The sequence below is a fragment of the Bos taurus genome, chromosome 8 (assembly GCF_002263795.3).
Source record: "Bos taurus isolate L1 Dominette 01449 registration number 42190680 breed Hereford chromosome 8, ARS-UCD2.0, whole genome shotgun sequence".
In the NCBI taxonomy this organism is placed as follows: Eukaryota; Metazoa; Chordata; class Mammalia; order Artiodactyla; family Bovidae; genus Bos; species Bos taurus.
In genome coordinates, this window is record NC_037335.1 from 52,116,722 (window position 1) to 52,134,237 (window position 17,516).

At 40.4% G+C, this 17,516-nt stretch overlaps 1 protein-coding gene across 4 annotated transcripts in view; it reads left to right on the plus strand.

Annotated features, from left to right (window-relative positions):
• Positions 1–17,516, plus strand: part of PCSK5 (proprotein convertase subtilisin/kexin type 5) — a 519,623-nt gene that overhangs the window by 205,196 nt on the left and 296,911 nt on the right. For all 4 annotated transcript variants that reach the window (XM_024996182.2, XM_024996184.2, XM_024996185.2 and 1 more), the window contains exon 8: positions 14,759–14,971. In XM_024996182.2, coding sequence (XP_024851950.1) covers positions 14,759–14,971 — 213 coding nt within the window. The remainder of the gene's footprint in view (positions 1–14,758; positions 14,972–17,516) is intronic.

Here is a 17,516-nt window from a genome sequence, read left to right on the forward strand (position 1 = left end):
ATATTTTCTAAAGCTTTTCCAAAAAACACTAATAAAATGCTAAAAAGGGGGACCAATAGAGGGATTTTGCTATCAAATACACTTAAGTAATACCACTTACTATATGCTTCCTTTATAAATTTAAAAGCATATTAAAAGCTTTGAGAAGTCTTCCAATAGAAAGGTTATGTTTGTTTATTTAATCAGCGTTCTAAACTCTAACCACAAGGAAGCTTTTCTTTTCATGACCTCTTTTGACTTGCTATTAAATTTCATTTTAAATTCTTTAGAACTGCTTTGTGAAAATTCAACTAATCTTATTAGATATTTAGAGTCAGAATGTTAGAATGGAAATAATTTTAGTGATTGAGTTGCTTTTACCAACATTTATGTATGTGTTTACTTTATGTTACTGCCATTCACCCAATCTCCCTTCCTGAAACTTGTCATTTCCTCTTTCCTTCATTCTAGTCATGTAATAAGTCTTTCTTTCCTGTCCTACTTCTGAAAAGTCCGTGGAATCGGGCCTCTTGTCCTTAGAACCAACATTTCTCCTACAGGCTTTGGCAATAGCATGATTTTAAAACTTCCATCCTCCCAGCTTGAGCGTCAACTTTCAATTCAGCATGAACACCGAAGCTGAAGTACTTTTACATGTACATCTTTACATTTGTCCTTTGTTTATAAAACTCATCACTTCTCCCTGTGACCAACAAGGAGCATTCTAAGCTTCTTGCTGCTGCTGCTGCTGCTAAGTCACTTCAGTCGTGTCCGACTCTGTGCGACCCCACGGACTGCAGCCCACCAGGCTCCGCCGTCCCTGGGATTCTCCAGGCAAGAACACTGGAGTGGGTTGCCATTTCCTTCTCCAGTGCATGAAAGTGGAAAGTGAAAGGGAAGTCGCTCAGTCGTGTCTGACTCTTAGCGACCCCATGGACTGCAGCCTACCAGGCTCCTCCATCCATGGGATTTTCCGGGCAAGAGTACTGGAGTGGGGTGCCATTGCCTTCTCCCTCTAAGCTTCTTAGGAGGGCACATAGGGTTCTTTCAATTTTTGCAGGAGTCCCAGAATCAAAATCTTGAGAAAAGAAATTTTTTTAAAAATTTGCTCTCATTCAAATGGATACTATTTCACTTACCATGGGATCCTTTTGGCTCCTTGGTATGACTGGCAAAGACTTCTCTCAGGGAAAACTCTTGGCTTCATCTGCCCAGACAGTTCTAAATAAGAAATGATTTTATAAAATGAATGAGTTGATTGACAGTGTTTCAGGGATAGGTGACCCAAGATTTGTGTCAGAATAAGGAGCTAATTGCCTAAAGTTGTCTTCAATTGACTATTCATTTATTTCTTACTGTATTCAGGAAACACTCACTGGTGTTTTGGCTCCAAGCACTTTGCTAGGTGCTAGTGAAAGGTGAATAACAGTCAGGACTTGTCTTTGGGGAGCTCAGCATATAATGATGAATAAAAGTTCTAAATTGAGTGCCGACAGACTCTCAGATCTATTAAACAATAAGGACAGGATAAAAACACCTAATAAAACTTACTGCCTTGCAGTCATCTTTTTTGCTCTATTTGGGTTATTAAACTATAACAATACATTTGATATTCATCAGCAGGCATCTAATGCATTGAGAGTTTTGCAATTTCCTGACAAATGTTTGTAATAATATCCTCTAGAAAACAAGCAAGAAAGCCTGGAATTAAATCTTTTTCTTTTCCCATAATCATAAAACCCTATACTGGGGTTACCAATACTTCCCTGATTATTTTACTGAAGAACTGTTTCTTCATTGTTCACTATATATCAAGCACTGATTTGATATTTAGCTTAATCTTTCATCTGGACAAACCATGTACTTCACTGTAGATATTGTAGAAGTATGACTTACAGTGTTTGCTTTGCCATTTTATCTACACAAGTATACTTTCAATACCAGGTTCTTTTTATTTGAGCTTTTTAGGCTTTGGGATTATCAATTAAAACATTGTAATGATTTCATACAGAACCAGTGTCGAGGATGAGGAACACAAGTAGGTGAAATCAGCATCAGTGGTCTGTAGCCTCCCTGTTGGACCGGTGGCCTTCATCCCGTCCTCACTCTGCTCTCAGGAGTCCAGAGGGAAACCAGGACATTTGATGAACATCTATTGGCGTATGTCAGGTTGTTGAGTCTCTTGTGACGTCTCTGATTAGTATATCTCCTTTCTATCATCAATTTTGTCTTCAATTCACCAGATTTTACAACTGATTGAATATTTGGAATACTTGCTGAAAGCACAAGCTTGCTTTATTATCACACATAGTCTCATTTACACACACGTGCACATGTGCACACACACACATTTCTTCACCCTTAAAGGAATATGTTCACCAGAACAGGAGAGAAGAGATATAATGAGCTTATACAATAAAGCAGTAATAATCGCTCAGTTGTGTCTGACTCTTTGTGACCCCATGGAGTATACAGTCCATGGAATTCTCCAGGCCAGAATACTGGAGTGGGTAGCCGTTCCCTTCTACAGGGGATCTTCCAAATGCAGGGATTGAACCCAGGTCTCCTGCATTGCAAGTGGATTCTTTAGCAGCTGAGCCACCAGGGAAGCCCAATAATCATGATAAAATTAATCAATTCCTCTTGGAAAGGATATGTTTTTATCCAATACACACCCAGCTGTAGCAAACTTGCTACCAGTTTGCATTTTAATAAATGACAGATTGCTGTGAAATTAGTTGGCAAATGATGAAAAACTTTGAAATAAAATATGGGTAGGCAAAGATAGACAGGGGAGCTTTTTTTATATCGGTTCCACTTCAGGAAAATTGACTTTAACTGGAGTTTGTTTTAAAAAATCCTCCCCTAGAATTGAACTATGTCCTGATGGAATTCTGTGTTTTTAGAACATTAACAGAGCTAAGAAGTTACTTGCCAAATGAACCCAGAAGATCATTATCCATTTTAGAAACAAAGAAATATGTTTTCATAAATACATAGGTGGTTTCGCATTCTGTAGTTGAAAATTATCTGGTATCTGAGTATCAGATTTGGATTGCTGTATCATTGTGAATTGTGCTGCATTTATATTGAAAGGAGCACATGTTTATCCTGCCTTGTATAATGCACATGTCTAGAATCTTTTGTCACCTTGTTTTTAGTTTAGAGATTTGTTATTAACACTGTGAGTAGTTTTTATTAACTTTTGCAAATTCCATTCTAATTCCCTTCATTCTTCTCGTGGATTAACCAGATATCAAGAACAGTCCTCTTTTCTTTTAGTTTGTTTTGTTCTATTTTTAGTGACTAGTGGGCCGCCTGGGGAATGAATGAAGTCCTTATCACAGAAGTCATTCTAGTATAGTCTGGATGTCTGTGTCATAGGGAAGATACAACATCATACAAGGATTAGCTTGGGTCAAGTTCAGGTTCATACCAATTCTGAGCTTCTGTGATTCTAAACATAGATTTGAGAAAGCTGATGGGGAGGACAGATACATCAGTTTCCTTCAACAAAACATGTCAGCAATCAGAAAAGACAGGCCACCATGCAACAAACAAGGATAAATTGAACTGAGTTGATAATATCAAATGATTTAGAAGTATATATGACTTCCACTGAAGACTTTTTTTTCACTTTCCCTGGGCCTGTGTTCCTCATCTTTAAGATGAAAACAACCAAATTTAATATTCAGGATTGTAAACATTATTATGATTATTACCTCTGATGGCCTCTTGAGTTAGGCATAGAGATAATCCTCATGGAACCTCCCCCAGTTTATAGATTTGGAAACTAAGTCTTGGCAAAATAGGTAACCTGGCCATTAAGAAGCACGACTGTGAGTCAGACTCAAGCCACAAATCCGGTTCTCTCGGTCCCCATGCTCTGTGTGATGTCTGCTTTTATGAAACGCGTCTCCTGGGCCTGTCTCTGCATACCCAGCTCTCGGTGAACAGTAGCTTTAATTCTGGGTGTGAAAGTGAACACTGCAACAGGGATCTCTCTCTCCTCTGAACTCCTGGCGAATTTATCATTTAGGCAACTGATTTGCCATATCCTACACTTCAGTATATTGTCTCTTCCCTTCATCCCGGGATGCAGCCCAGGATGATGTAGAAAGTATTGGCTTTAACGTCACAAAGACCAGAGTTGAAACCTCAGTTTGGTTTCTCTCTAGAGTTCTGAAAAGTTACTAAGTTATCAGAGTTTACATTTCCCTGAGGCAGAGCTATGATGACACTCACTTTATGGCGCCATCATGAAAAGTGACTGAGGTCCCACATACACACCTGTCAAACCAATTGCTGGTCTTCTCTCAAGAGGAAGGCCAACATTTGGTGCATCTTTAAGGACCCTAGAGTATCTTTCACAATCTTGTGAATAATATAGGTGTAATATCAGTCGTAATTTTTTTCAGAAGTGTGATTTGCTTTCATTTGAATCAGTATTTTATTATGGGAAGAAAATGTAAAAGACCGATGTACACCCTTTCAGAAATGTTATGAGCTGCCCCACAGAAGGTCAAAGTCATCGCTCATGGTGGGCTTCAGAGAAGGGCAGCTTTGCTCACCCCTTCAAAGCTGAACTGGGAGTTGGAACTAGCCGGCAGGAGATATTCACTTCTCCAGAGCTACCTGAGAGAAGGCGATCAGTTTTTCATTATTACCGGATCATCCTCTATCCTTCTTTCCAAATGCCTTTTCAAACATTTACAATAAATTCCTTTCATTGTTGTTGCTGAGTCGCGAAGTCATGTCCGAATCTTTGCAACTCCATGGACTGCAGCACGCCAGGCTCCCTCGTCTTCCACTATCTCCTGAAGTTTGCTCAAACTTGAGTTCATTGAGTCGATGATGCCATCCAACCATCTCATCCTCTGTCGTCCCCTTCTCCTTCTGCCCTCCATCTTCCCCAGCATCAGGGTCTTTACCAATAAGTCTGCTCTTCACATCAGGTGGCCTAAGTATTAGAGCTTCAGCTTCAGCATCAGTCCTTCCAATGAATATTCAACGTTGATTTCCTTTTAAGATTGACTGGTTTGATCTTGTATTCCAAGGGACTCTTAAGAGGCTTTTCCAGCACCACAATTCCTGTTGATAATAAATGTTCTCATTCTCTGTGAAAGGACATTTTCAAGTTCTACTCCTTCAGTATAATTGAAAGGTGATGGTATCTTTCTGGGCAGTTTCAAAATAGAGAATTAATGTTAATATTGAAAATATCCTTTTCCATTTAAGTCTGGCTCTCCGCAAAGTCTGAGCATGACACTGCATTTGCTCTGTGATGACCCAGGATGGAGAAACCTGAAACCTTTGGGAGGTGTTTCTCTTTTTCCCTCAAAAGGGGAGTGCTGGGATGGTGAATGTAATCATTCTTGTGATTATTTCTGAGGGCAGAGATTCGCATGTACTTTTTCAGTTGCTTGGAATGAGAAACTGACAAACCCAAATTGTCTCCTCCTCCCCTACGATCAGTGTTAGCCTTCCCCAGTCCCTGAGAGAACCACTGGAACAGGGCTTAGAGCTTGCCGGATTGTGGAAGTGACCAGAAGTTGATATTGGTAATAAACCTGAGTATTACTTAGGCTTCCGTGAGTCAAATGAGGAAGACAGGAGCTGAGAAAAAAAAGGGGGGGTATTGATCAGTCTGAATTGACCATAGTTAAAACATGAAAGGCAGACAATTACTTGGAGATTATTGACTTGGTAAATGAGATAAAGAAGGAAAAGAAGGATTTGGGGGTTTGTTTCTGTTTTTTTTGTTTTTGTTTTTTTTCCCTCTCCTCGAATGCACCATTGTTAAGCAGTGTTTCTCTAAACCATGTTGTTAAGCATTTTTAGCTTAACAGTGTCAGTAAGAGTCAGTGCAGGACAGCATTGGTTGAGGTGGGACTGGATTACCTGGTCCTCGCCCTGCTACTGATTGGCTCTGCTCACTTTATTCCCTTAATTTCCTTATGTAGAAATGTAAAAATTTGCTGTATGAACCTTCTGTGTCCAGTTTTAAGTAATATTCGTAGCACATTCTTGGGCTCCACGTTTTAATTATCTGGAGTTTTTAAATGTACAGAAAATCCACAGGTTAACAGGAATAGAATTCCTTGCTTGAAAGCATACTTATTTCCATTAGTGAACACACCTGGTTTTTATTTACTCCTAGATCTTCTACTATCCTTTCTCCCTGAAAGACTGATTTTCTTCTTCCAGTTAAAAATAAACAAGGTTAAATAAATCTACTCTGATGTCATACTATTCTCGGGACCCAAGGGTCACCCCATTGTGCACTTGGTGATAAAGTGCAGAAGCTGTATTGTGTGTTCAAGTCCTTGGTCAGCACTTCGAAGAAAGGGCAGCTCTGGTAACAGGATTGATTCTATACGTCTTTGGTGAGCTGATGCTTTACAGAATTTATATTCTGGCAGATATGGTGAATAAGCAATTCAGTTTGTTTTGTTTTGGTTTTTTCTTTTATATGCACTTGGTAAATATAATAGTAGCTTTTTATCAGGAACCTGAGACTGGAAGAATTCTGTATTTGCAGCATTGATTGATTATTCTTTACGCTAGTCTTTGACTATATAACTATAAGCGTCCTTTTAGAAAACTGAGCTAAAGTCCCCTTGAGGTTCCCTGAACTCAATGCATCATGCTGCTCCTTCATGTACTCGAACACAAAGAATATGGTGGAAAGACCCTAAATGTAGATACTTAAGTAGAATTTAAAGTGGTGGCATTTTACCAGAAATGCTTGCAGTTCTCGTCACCAGCATCTGATACTACAGTCATCATCATCAGGCTTTCTGTTTCTTTGAAAGGAAAGTCAGCTGCGTGTGGTATGCTCAGGAATCATATAAAATGGATTTTCTTTTGTGCATGGTAAAATGTATATGATCACTAATAATTACATCTGTTGTTTAGTCGCTAAGTCATGCCGACTCTTTTGAGACTGCTGGGCTGTCCATGGGATTTTCCAGGCAAGAATACTGGAGTGGGTTGCCATTTCCTTCCCTAGGGGATCTTCCCCACCCAGGAATTGAACCCATGGTTCCCGCTTGGTCTCCTGCACTGCAGGCGGGTTCTTTACCACTGAGCTCAGGTTCAATTCCTGGGTGGGGAAGATCCCCTGCAACAGGAAATGGCAACCCATTCCAGTATTCTTGCCTGGAAAATCCTATGAACAGCCCAAGGGTCACAAAAGAGTCGGGCATGCCTTAGCGACTAAGTGACTAAACAACAGCAACAAGAACTGTATCTGATATTTTCAGTGTGTTATTAAAGAGCCAATAGGACATTTAAAAGTGCTTAATATATATGGCTTAGTGACCTATTATGTATACAGCAAATCAGAATATGGAAAACTGATGTGGGGCAGAAAAGATGGGTGAGGTTGAGATGGAGAGGAAGAGAAGACAATGAAGTACTATCGATTGAGAAAAGGGAGAAAAGACAGAATTGCAGAGAAATAGGTTATCATTCACAAAAGCCTTCTTTAACTGCATTTGTATTTTCAGACTTTTTCTCTCATCAACCATTCTTTGATAGGCTAAGTAGCATAAAATGAGATTGGTAAAGACACTCCCACAGAGTGTTTTTTGTAAGTCAGTCTGTGAATATTTAGATGGTCCTTCCACCAAATCCAATTTCCTGCTACAGGAGCTGTTCTGAAAGTGGACACATGAAAGTGGGGATGGAAAGATTGAGAACAGCAGCAGGAGAAGGCTTTGGAGCCATGGAGGGCTGAACCCCTGCAGGTGCTGGTGGAGAACACTCTGTTGTTTGTTGGCTGCCTGGTGAAATTGTCTTTGAGAAGCTGTTGCTGTCCATTTTTAAGCTTTTTTAATCCTAGAGTTTTTGCTTGGAAACCAGTGGGTAACAGCCTGAGTCTTGCTGAGATAAATCACAATTAATGACAGTGTTATTTTGTTTTTTTGTCTGCAACTCATGGCATGTGGGATTTTAGTTCCTTGACCAGGGATCAAACCTGCACCCCTGGAGTGGAACAATACTGTCTTAGTCATTGGATCACCAGGGAAGTCTGACAGTTTTATTTTAAAATGCTTAGAGTCATTCCTCTGTTTGCCTTAATAATCCTGAGAACACGATAACTAAACATTCTGAACACAGAGCAGAATCAAGAGAAACCTGTATACTTTGTACATTGGGCGCTATACCATTATGAAGTAGTTCATAAAATCAGTCCAGTGTGCTTATTTCCCAGGGGAGGATGCTGTGGCTGGCACAGGTAGTACCTCAGCATAGGATTGTTCCCAACAAAAGCAGCACTTAATCCCTAGATTCCTCACCGTCAGAGGCCACGTCTCCTTCTTTTACTCATTTAAAAACATCTCATATATATCTGCCTCATTTACTTCCCTTGGGCATTTGTGGGGCTTGACCCACCTTATTCCCTGGGTCTTATTCCATCTCATATAATTAATTTACCCATCCTCACCTTGCCCAGATTCACTGATTGAAGAAACAAGTCTTGGGCTTTAGTCTTTCCCAAAGACATCTACTCGCGCATCTGTCCCATGACTATGTTCTCCTGGTGTCTTCCCAGAGAAGGCTTCCTCCCACCAAGTTACATCAATGTAGTCTCTGAGGCACCAGAAGTTGTGTTCTCCTGATTTGTTTTGAATTGTGGGTTAGATTTCTTTTCAGATAACATTTAAGAAAACTTCATTTTGATGTGACTCATTTGTCCTAGTGATGATCGTGACTCAAAGATTTATTAAGTATGACTTTAAAATGCAGTATGTATGTATTTTAAATTCTGAAACAAGCATCTTCTTTGTTGTTGCTACTGTGTTGCCTTTACATCATGATTCTAAACCAAACCTAATTTTTCAGTGAACCTAGCTCTGTTAAGGAACAGGATTTATTTTGGAAATGTTTGTCAGAGTACTTTTGAGCTTTCAAAAAGATGAAGTTCTCTCTTCATATCTTAGGTACTGAATAGTCATAGGCGTCCTTGTCTTTCTCCAGCCTCTTCCAACCTGAAACCCCTTCCTGGTGAATCATGGATGGAAGAGCTTCTGTAAAGGGAAGTCTTCTGCAGTCTGCTCTCACTGATGTGCAAAGATCAGAAAAGGGCAGGCAGCAGAGCACTGAGGGGCTTTGGTAAAATTGGGTATCAGGCTGTACTTGAAAGACATGGCCCTTCAATGAGAGTTCCTCCTCCTCCAGTTGTTTTATTGTGTCTATGTCTCTTCTTGTCAACACATACAGATATGGAGGTTCTGATCAGACTTGTTAGTCTCCCTTTCCTGTCTCCGTCCCACTCTCCTTACATTATAGTGTGCCCATTACTTAATGTTACTCACGTTTTTATCTGTAAAAATGCATATCTAATTGGCTTGAAATTAACTGATAGATGTGAAAGCATCCAGCACAGTGTCCTGGCACGTCTTCTGTATTGCCGGAAGGCTCTGGTCATTTAGTCATGCTCCTGAAGAATGCAGCTGACCCTTGAACAACACAGGTCCACTTTGACATGGATGTTTTTTTAATAGTAAATACTATATGGTAAAGAGACCCAGATTTGATCCAGAAACACATACGCAATTAGATACACAATGAAAGAGAATATTTAGCATTTGATCAAATGGGTCCTGCATGGATTTCACAGTATATTTTACTGTAAATTTACTATCTTTTGACTTGGCACTCATATTGGAGGGCTTTTCTTTTTTTCTCTCTCATTCAGAGTTACCAGTTGTAATCATAATACTTTACCACAGTATAAAATAATGTTATTTTCTATACTTTGGGAAAATATGTCTCAGTATATTTTTCTCTTTAAAATCTTCTGCCCACCTTCCTTTCTCCTTATATCCACATTAAGATTTAATTCTTAAATTACTCTGAATTTCGGAGAAATGTCCAGATTTCTTTTTTACCCCATATGTTTTGGTTTTCCAAATATTGCACACTAATGAAAATTCCTTGTGCATCTGTAGTAAATAAACCTTTGAATTACTAATTGTTTCAGATTAGCCCCCTAGATCTTTAGCAGCTGTCTTTATGGCATTTTCAGCCCACAAATTCAGTCTGTTTATTTCTGGGACTTTAATCATCAGCCATACACACAGGCAGAGAGGTCTGGTTGCCTGGTAGACAAAGTGAGGGCAGCGTCTGAACGTGCTGTAGCCTGGGGGTGGGGAGGGGGGTCTACGCACCCTTTATCTCCTCCTCTCACCTGTGTCATTCACTGCCAGACTGCCAGCAGAGAATGCCACAGCCTGGGGGCCTGAAACAGCACAAATGGATGTTCTCACAGTCTGGAGGCTAGAAATCTGGAAGTCCATGATCAGGGTGCTGGCAGAGTTCGGTTCTGGGAATGCCTCTCTCCTCAGCTTGCAAACAGCTGCCTTCTTGCTGTGTTGTTAGGAGGTCTTTTCTCTGTTCACACACTTTGGTTGTCTCATCTTCTTAAAAGGACACCATCCTGTCATCCTGCCGACTCTTCTGACCTCATTTAACTTTAATTACCTCTTTAAAGGCTCTTGTTTCAAATACAGTCTCCTCAGGGGTTAGAACATCAACATATGAATTTGAGAGGACACAGTCCAGACCCTAGCACAGCTTAAAGAGGAAGCTACGTCTTCCAATAGACCCTCCAGCTCTCCTCTCCCCTTCTTTCCACAAGCTTCCTGCTCTGGGATACTGATCTCTATGGGCTCCAGGTCCTCTGGCTTCTGGTGGCGTCCAGCCAATGGGTACATTAGTGGAAAATGGGGGAGAGGGAGGAAAAGACGGGGTCTTGCTCAGTGCATAGTCCCCTGGGCTCCTTCCCTGCAGGACCAACATGGGCTGGCACATCCCTTGACCAGTTTTCAGCTCCGTTTAACCCCACAGTCTCCAGTTTTTGTGACTCCCTCTCTATCTCGCTCCCTTCAGGCCCAGGGATGTGGTTGTGAGGTGACTACAGACTCCATACCCTCCTCCCCTGGAGTTTGTCTTTACCATGCTCAGCTTGATTTAAGCTTTGGGTCTGGCATTAGTGAGCATTTCTGAGTCCCAATTTGCTCATCCGTTAAAAAAAAAAAATGATACAGACTTGAATTGTGCAGAATTATTGTGTACAATAATAATAAAAAGCAGAGACATTACTCTGTCAACAAAGGTCTGTCTAGTCAAAGCTATGGTTTTTCCAGTAGTCATGTATGGGTGTGACAGTTGGACTATAAAGAAAGCTGGTGTCAAAGAACTGATGCTTTTGAACTGTGGTGTTGGAGAAGACTCTTGAGAGTCCCTTGGACAGCAAAGAGATCCAACTAGTCCATCCTAAAGGAGATCAGTCCTGGGTGTTCATTGGAAGGACTGATGCTGAAGCTGAAACTTTGGCCACCTGATGCCAAGAACTGATCATTTGAAAAGACCCTGATGCTGGGAAAGATTGAAAGCAGGAGGAGAAGGGGACAACAGAGAATGAGATGGTTGGATGGCATCACCAACTCGATGGACATGAGTTTGACTAAACTCTGGGAGTTGGTGATGAACAGGGAGCCCTGGAGTGCTGCAGTCCATGGAGTCGCAAAGTGTCGAATACGACTGAGTGACTGAACTGAACTGATTGTGTACAAACAGAAAAATGTTTGTACAGTGCTTGACGTATAGAAAGCCTCTGTAAGTGTTAGCCTCTGTGGTTTTTAGGGCACAATGAACCTTCTATGTATAAAATTCCTGTTGATCATAAAACAGAAATTATCTCTTAAGAATTAGCCCTGGATTGTCAGTCTTAATGGAGAAATAAATGTGTTTATTTCTGTTTATAAAAATCCTACGTGGTCACAGTAGGATGGTATTAATAAAATAAAATTCCTTTCCAATCTTATTGAGCAGGAGAAATTCTATTACATTGTCACCTGATGGTAGCTTTAAACATATCACTGTATTGCACATTAACTTCATGGCATACACAAGCACATACACTTCTAAACTGAGATTGTACAAAATCATTTTGTATCCTACATTTGTAATGATATTACAACACAAAAGTATCTTCCAAATATTGTCTTACAAAATAGTTTTTTTTTATTTTTTGAGTCACATAATAACAATGCTTTTTATTTTATTAGTTCTTTTAAATTGGAGTAAATCGAATATGTTTTTCAAGATGTTTTCGTTGACGTTTATACATAAGCACGCAGTCATAATTTTATATAGATATATAAATGTGATTGTGCCATATGTGCTTTTCCATCATTTTGTGGGTGTTAAGCCATCATCTGTTATGAGGCTCTTTAAACCAGGTAAGTTTTGGCATCATCTCAAGCATTCTGTTGACTGGTCAGGTAAATCTCCCACATGACCATGCTTTTTCCTGATGACAGAGCTCCTCAGTGTGTGATGGAAAGGACAGATGTTGGTGATGAAATGGGACTTTCTTCTTCTTCTCTGGCTGCAATGTAATGTATCTGAGATACAGATACGGGTCAGTCACCAGAGTTTCTCAATATTGCCATCCATATCACAGTGAGGAGTAATTCCCTCTAGAGAATTAGAAGCATTGAACAAAATCCTTCATTTATGATATCTGGGTGATTTTTGCATCTTTCTCTATGTTTCATGAATATTTGGATGGGAAATTGAAGGATGGTAAACCGGGCCCAGCTGTCTAGTGGCAGTAACATCCAGAAGTCTCTCCCCCCTCTCTTCATGAATTGTTCCCATTCCTCTGTAGTCATATTGCATTTTTCCACATTGAAGGACAGAAAGAAATCTATGCTCAGGTCAAGTCAAATCCTGTCATAAATATTCTATTCCTTGAAAATTCAAGGTCAGGGAGAGTTTATCAAAGATACTCCAGATTCTTTGTTGTCTCTCTTTCTTTGGCTCTATTTCTAGAAATTCCAGGATAACACACTAAATACTCTGAGACCAGAAGACTTGGGGCCTGGAAAGAAATTTAACCATCACTAGCTTTGTGACTTTGGTTCTCACTTCCTAATTACAAACTAGCTTCCCACGTGGCACTAGTGGTAAAGAATCTGCCTGCCAGTGCAGGAAACATAAGAGATACAGGTTTGATCCCTGGCTTGGGAAGATGCCCTGGAGGAGGAAATGGCCACCCACTCCAATATTCTTGCCTAGGAAACCCCATGGACAGAGGAAGCAGGCAGGCTACAGTTCATGGAGTCACAAAGAGTCAGGCACAACTTAGAACACACTGTTGTATTCCTAACTACAAAATGATAGGTTTGGCCTAGGTTCCTCCAGCATGCCTTGTAGATTTGATATGGTAAAATTTCTGAAGGATTGAGCTATAACTGTTCTGAGAGATCTTCAGTTTGGCTTATTTATCTCTTTTCTCTGGAAGATCTCATCTTATATAGAAAAATAATCAATACATCTATGTTCTTTGCTTGTTCTCCTTACTTACGTTATGACCCTAGGAAAGTCTTTGAGTTTATGCCAAGTTTTGTAAGAAAAACCAAAAACTTCTTGGATCTGGTTGAAGAAGATATCCACAAGCAAATATGTTTGGAAATTACAAGTCATGCCACCCTTTTAGGGCTTTGCAATGAATGGTCACTCACCTAAAGACTATGAAGTTCTGCAAAAAGGAAACCTGTTTAATTTGCTTAATTCAGTTTCCCAAAGATATTTGATCTTGAAATTCTTATATTTCTGGTAGCATCTATTAGCATCCTTCATAATTAATGTCCCTGCCATACATAGAGGAGACACAGCTCTAGAATGAAAGACATTGTCCCAAATTCTGCCCTTTATTGACAGTGTGATCTCAGAGTAAATACGTTACATTACTTCTGTACACCTCGCATTGCTAATATATCAAATGAGGGTACATAATAGCACCCACTTCATGTGGATGTAGATTTATAGGAATATCATATGACTATAAAATGTGACTAATAATATGCCACCTCTGAGGTCTGGCTGTCTGGGTTCAAATTTTGTCCTACCATTTACTGGCTTGTGACCTTAACATTATTTCTGTATCTCAATTCTTTATCTCGATGAGGGGGACAAACTTTGTACCATTCTCACAGTCACTGGAGGAATTCAGTCCAATTCATGTAAAATATTTAGAATGGTGCCTGGCCCACAGTAGGTATCTAGCAAATGTTAGCCCTTATTATTGTCATTGTTGGTGCTCTTGTTACTTCTAGGACTGTATCAGGTAAAGGGGATTATTTTTGTTTCTTTTTGTTTAGTTGGGATATAGTTGACATTAGTTTTAAGTATTCAACATTATTGATTCAATATTTGTATACAGTTGTGAAGTGATCAGCACAGTGAGTCTGGTTGACATCCATCACCATACATAGTTGCAGTATTTTTCTTTGTGATAAGAAATTTTAAGATATACTTTCTTAGCAACTTTCAAATGTGCGATATAATAGTATTAACTATAGTCATCAGGCTGTACATTGCATTTGGATTATTTTCATTAAAAGCAAGCCCTCTAACCTCAGAAAGCAGCTCAGATCCAGCATATTATTAATAGAGCATCATGTGCTGTGCTCAGTCATTTCAGTTATGTCCAACAGTTTGCAGCCTATGGACTGTAGCCAGCCAGGCTCTTCTGTCCATGGGATTCTCCAGGAAAAAATACTGGAGTGCCCACCCAGGGGATCTTCCTGACCCAGGAATTGAACCCATATCTCTGACGTCGCCTGTATTGCAGGCAGGTTCTTTATCCACTGAGCCACCTGGGAAGTATCATACCCCTCCTGCAAATGCTTGATTCTGCTGTGTTGATATTGATCTTGTCTTCATGCGGAATCTGTGACCTATTTCTGTTTGTGCGCAGGGGCGGAGAGGCCTCGGCTCAGTTTTTGTCTGGGCGTCAGGAAATGGTGGAAGGAGCAAAGACCACTGCTCCTGTGATGGCTACACCAACAGCATCTATACTATCTCCATCAGCAGCACAGCTGAAAGTGGAAAGAAGCCTTGGTACCTGGAAGAGTGTTCATCTACACTGGCCACAACCTACAGCAGTGGAGAGTCCTATGATAAGAAAATAGTATGTACCATTTGCTTCTCGGGCATGATTGGTTTATTTATCTTGAAACACAAAGGGAGAATGCATACATTTATATGCACAAGTAATATATGGAAATAGAATGTTAAATTAGCTAATTACTTCCCTGGTGGCTCAGACGGTAAAGAGTCTGCCTGCAGTGTAGGAGACCCAGGTTCAATCCCTGGGTAAGGAAGACCCCCTGGAGAAGGAAGTGGCAGCCCACTCCAGTATTCTTGCCTGGAAAATCCCATGGATGGAGGAGCCTGGCGGGCTATAGTACATGGGGTCTCAAAGAGTCAGATTCGACTGAGCGACTTCACTTTCACTTTCTTTCAACACAAGTATTTGTAAATGTAACCATTCTGTTACCAAGTCATTGAAAAGCCTTTCTGGGTCATTTACAATCCAGCATTGAATGTGGCCTTAGACATGATTAAGCCTCAGTTTTCTCAAAGTCAAATGAGTGGACCACATTCACCCTGTGAGTTAGTGGTAGAGAAGAGACTGGGTGGAATTCTCAGCCCAGTTCCCTATTACTCTGTCCCCATACTGTCTTTGAATTTCAGTTTCAGATCTTTGGTTTCAAAGTAGATACAACGAATTCAGTGTGACCTAAACCTATATCAAAAGTGTTTCTCTAACACCAGCACAAAGTTTGCCTGAACAAAAAGCACAGTAATCCTGTGTGATCTGCTTACCAAGATGCCCTCCTTATTATGCAGATGGTAAAATAGTTAAGAGTTCATGTTTGCAGAACCAGCCTGCTTAGGTTTCATTGACTGTTGAACCGTTTGCTAGCTGGTACCTTTGGACAAATTACTTAATTTTTCTGTCTCAACATCCTTAACTGTCAAATGGGGACATTTGATAATATGTAGTTCACAAGGTTTATTTCAGTGATTATGAGGAAGTAGATAAAAAGTGCTTTGTACACTGATCCATTGGTGCTCAAGAAAGATCTGACTTTGGGGATGTCCCCACTCAGTATAGCCGACTCTGAATTTCAGACACCTTTGCACTGTCTTCTTTTCCCGATCATGATTTTGCAAAATGTCTCAGGATTTGTCTTCTAAAGTGAAGCTGAGCTGCTATGTCTGAATCTTTTTAGCATTTAGCCAATACCCTGCTTTTAGATCCCAGGATTCATATAGGTTTGAGTCACTCTGTGATGCCCCCTCTTGCTTTATACAGTGCTAGAAATAGAGGTGATAGGCTACTATGTCTACATGTAATTCTTCATCCATATCCATTTGGTTCCTCTTGATTCCTGATTATTATAGGCTTCATATTTGATTTCTCAGCTACCTTTGCCTATCCTCTTATTTTATTTATTTGTTTGGTTGAGTTGGGTCTTGTTTGTGGCATGAAGGGTCTTCATTGCATCATACAGGATCTTTCCTTGTGGCACATGGACTCTTTAGTTGTGGCACACGGGCTCACTAGTTGTGGCACACAGGCTCACCAGTTGTGGCACACAGGCTTAGTTTCCCCGTGGCATATGGGATCTCAGTTCCCCAATCACGGATCAAGCCCACGTCCCCTACATTACAAGGTGGGTTCTTAACCATGGGACAACTAGGCAGTCCCCTTTTACTATCTGCTTTAGTTACATTTTCAGATTGATTTAAATAAAAGCTGCCTACCAATATGGATATAATACATTCTTTCTCTAATACCTTCATAACAACTGGATTAAACATATTCATATAAATTCCCCTGAAAGTACTTCCATTATTCATCAATAAACATATTCCACAATACAAAGTAAAATATGAAAGGAGAAAATACAGAGATGACAAGTTTTGAAATATCATGGCTTTTTTCATGGGAAATGATGCTCTATGGTATTTTACCTTCATAATGGAAATGCTTTCATCTAGGAATATTTCTTTGGCTTCCAAATTTGCTTATCTTTCAGAACTCATTGGAGAAGGCAATGGCACCCCACTCCAGTACTCTTGCCTGGAAAATCCCATGGACGGAGGAGCCTGGTGGGCTGCAGTCCATGGGGTTGCTAAGAGTCGGACATGACTGAGCAACTTCCCTTTCACTTTTCACTTTCATGCATTGGAGAAGGAAATGGCAACCCACTCCAGTGTTCTTGCCTGGAGAATCCCAGGGACGGGGGAGCCTGGTGGGCTGCCGTCTCTGGGGTCGCACAGAGTCGGACACGACTGAAGCGACTTAGCAGCAGCAGCAGCAGCAGAACTCGTGGTCAAGGCCCACTAATACTGAGTGGCATCTATCAGTTCTGCATCATGGAAATCCTGATGAAACTCTCTGGAATAAGAATTTTCTTCTCAAACTTCCAGAGTCTGAATGCATCTTAAGGTATCTCACCATTGCCTCAAAGTAAACATGCCTATCTAGTGCTATTATTTCCTGTGAGATGGTTGTGAGAAAGGTGTTTTTAAGTTCCATAAATACCTTCCTTTAGAGAAGCTTATAGTCCAGTGGGCAAAATATCCAGGAAGAAGGAAGGGTTGCCTGGATCCAGGTGGAAGAGCACAGTGCAGATAGAGGGACCTCGGAATCACTGCCCAGA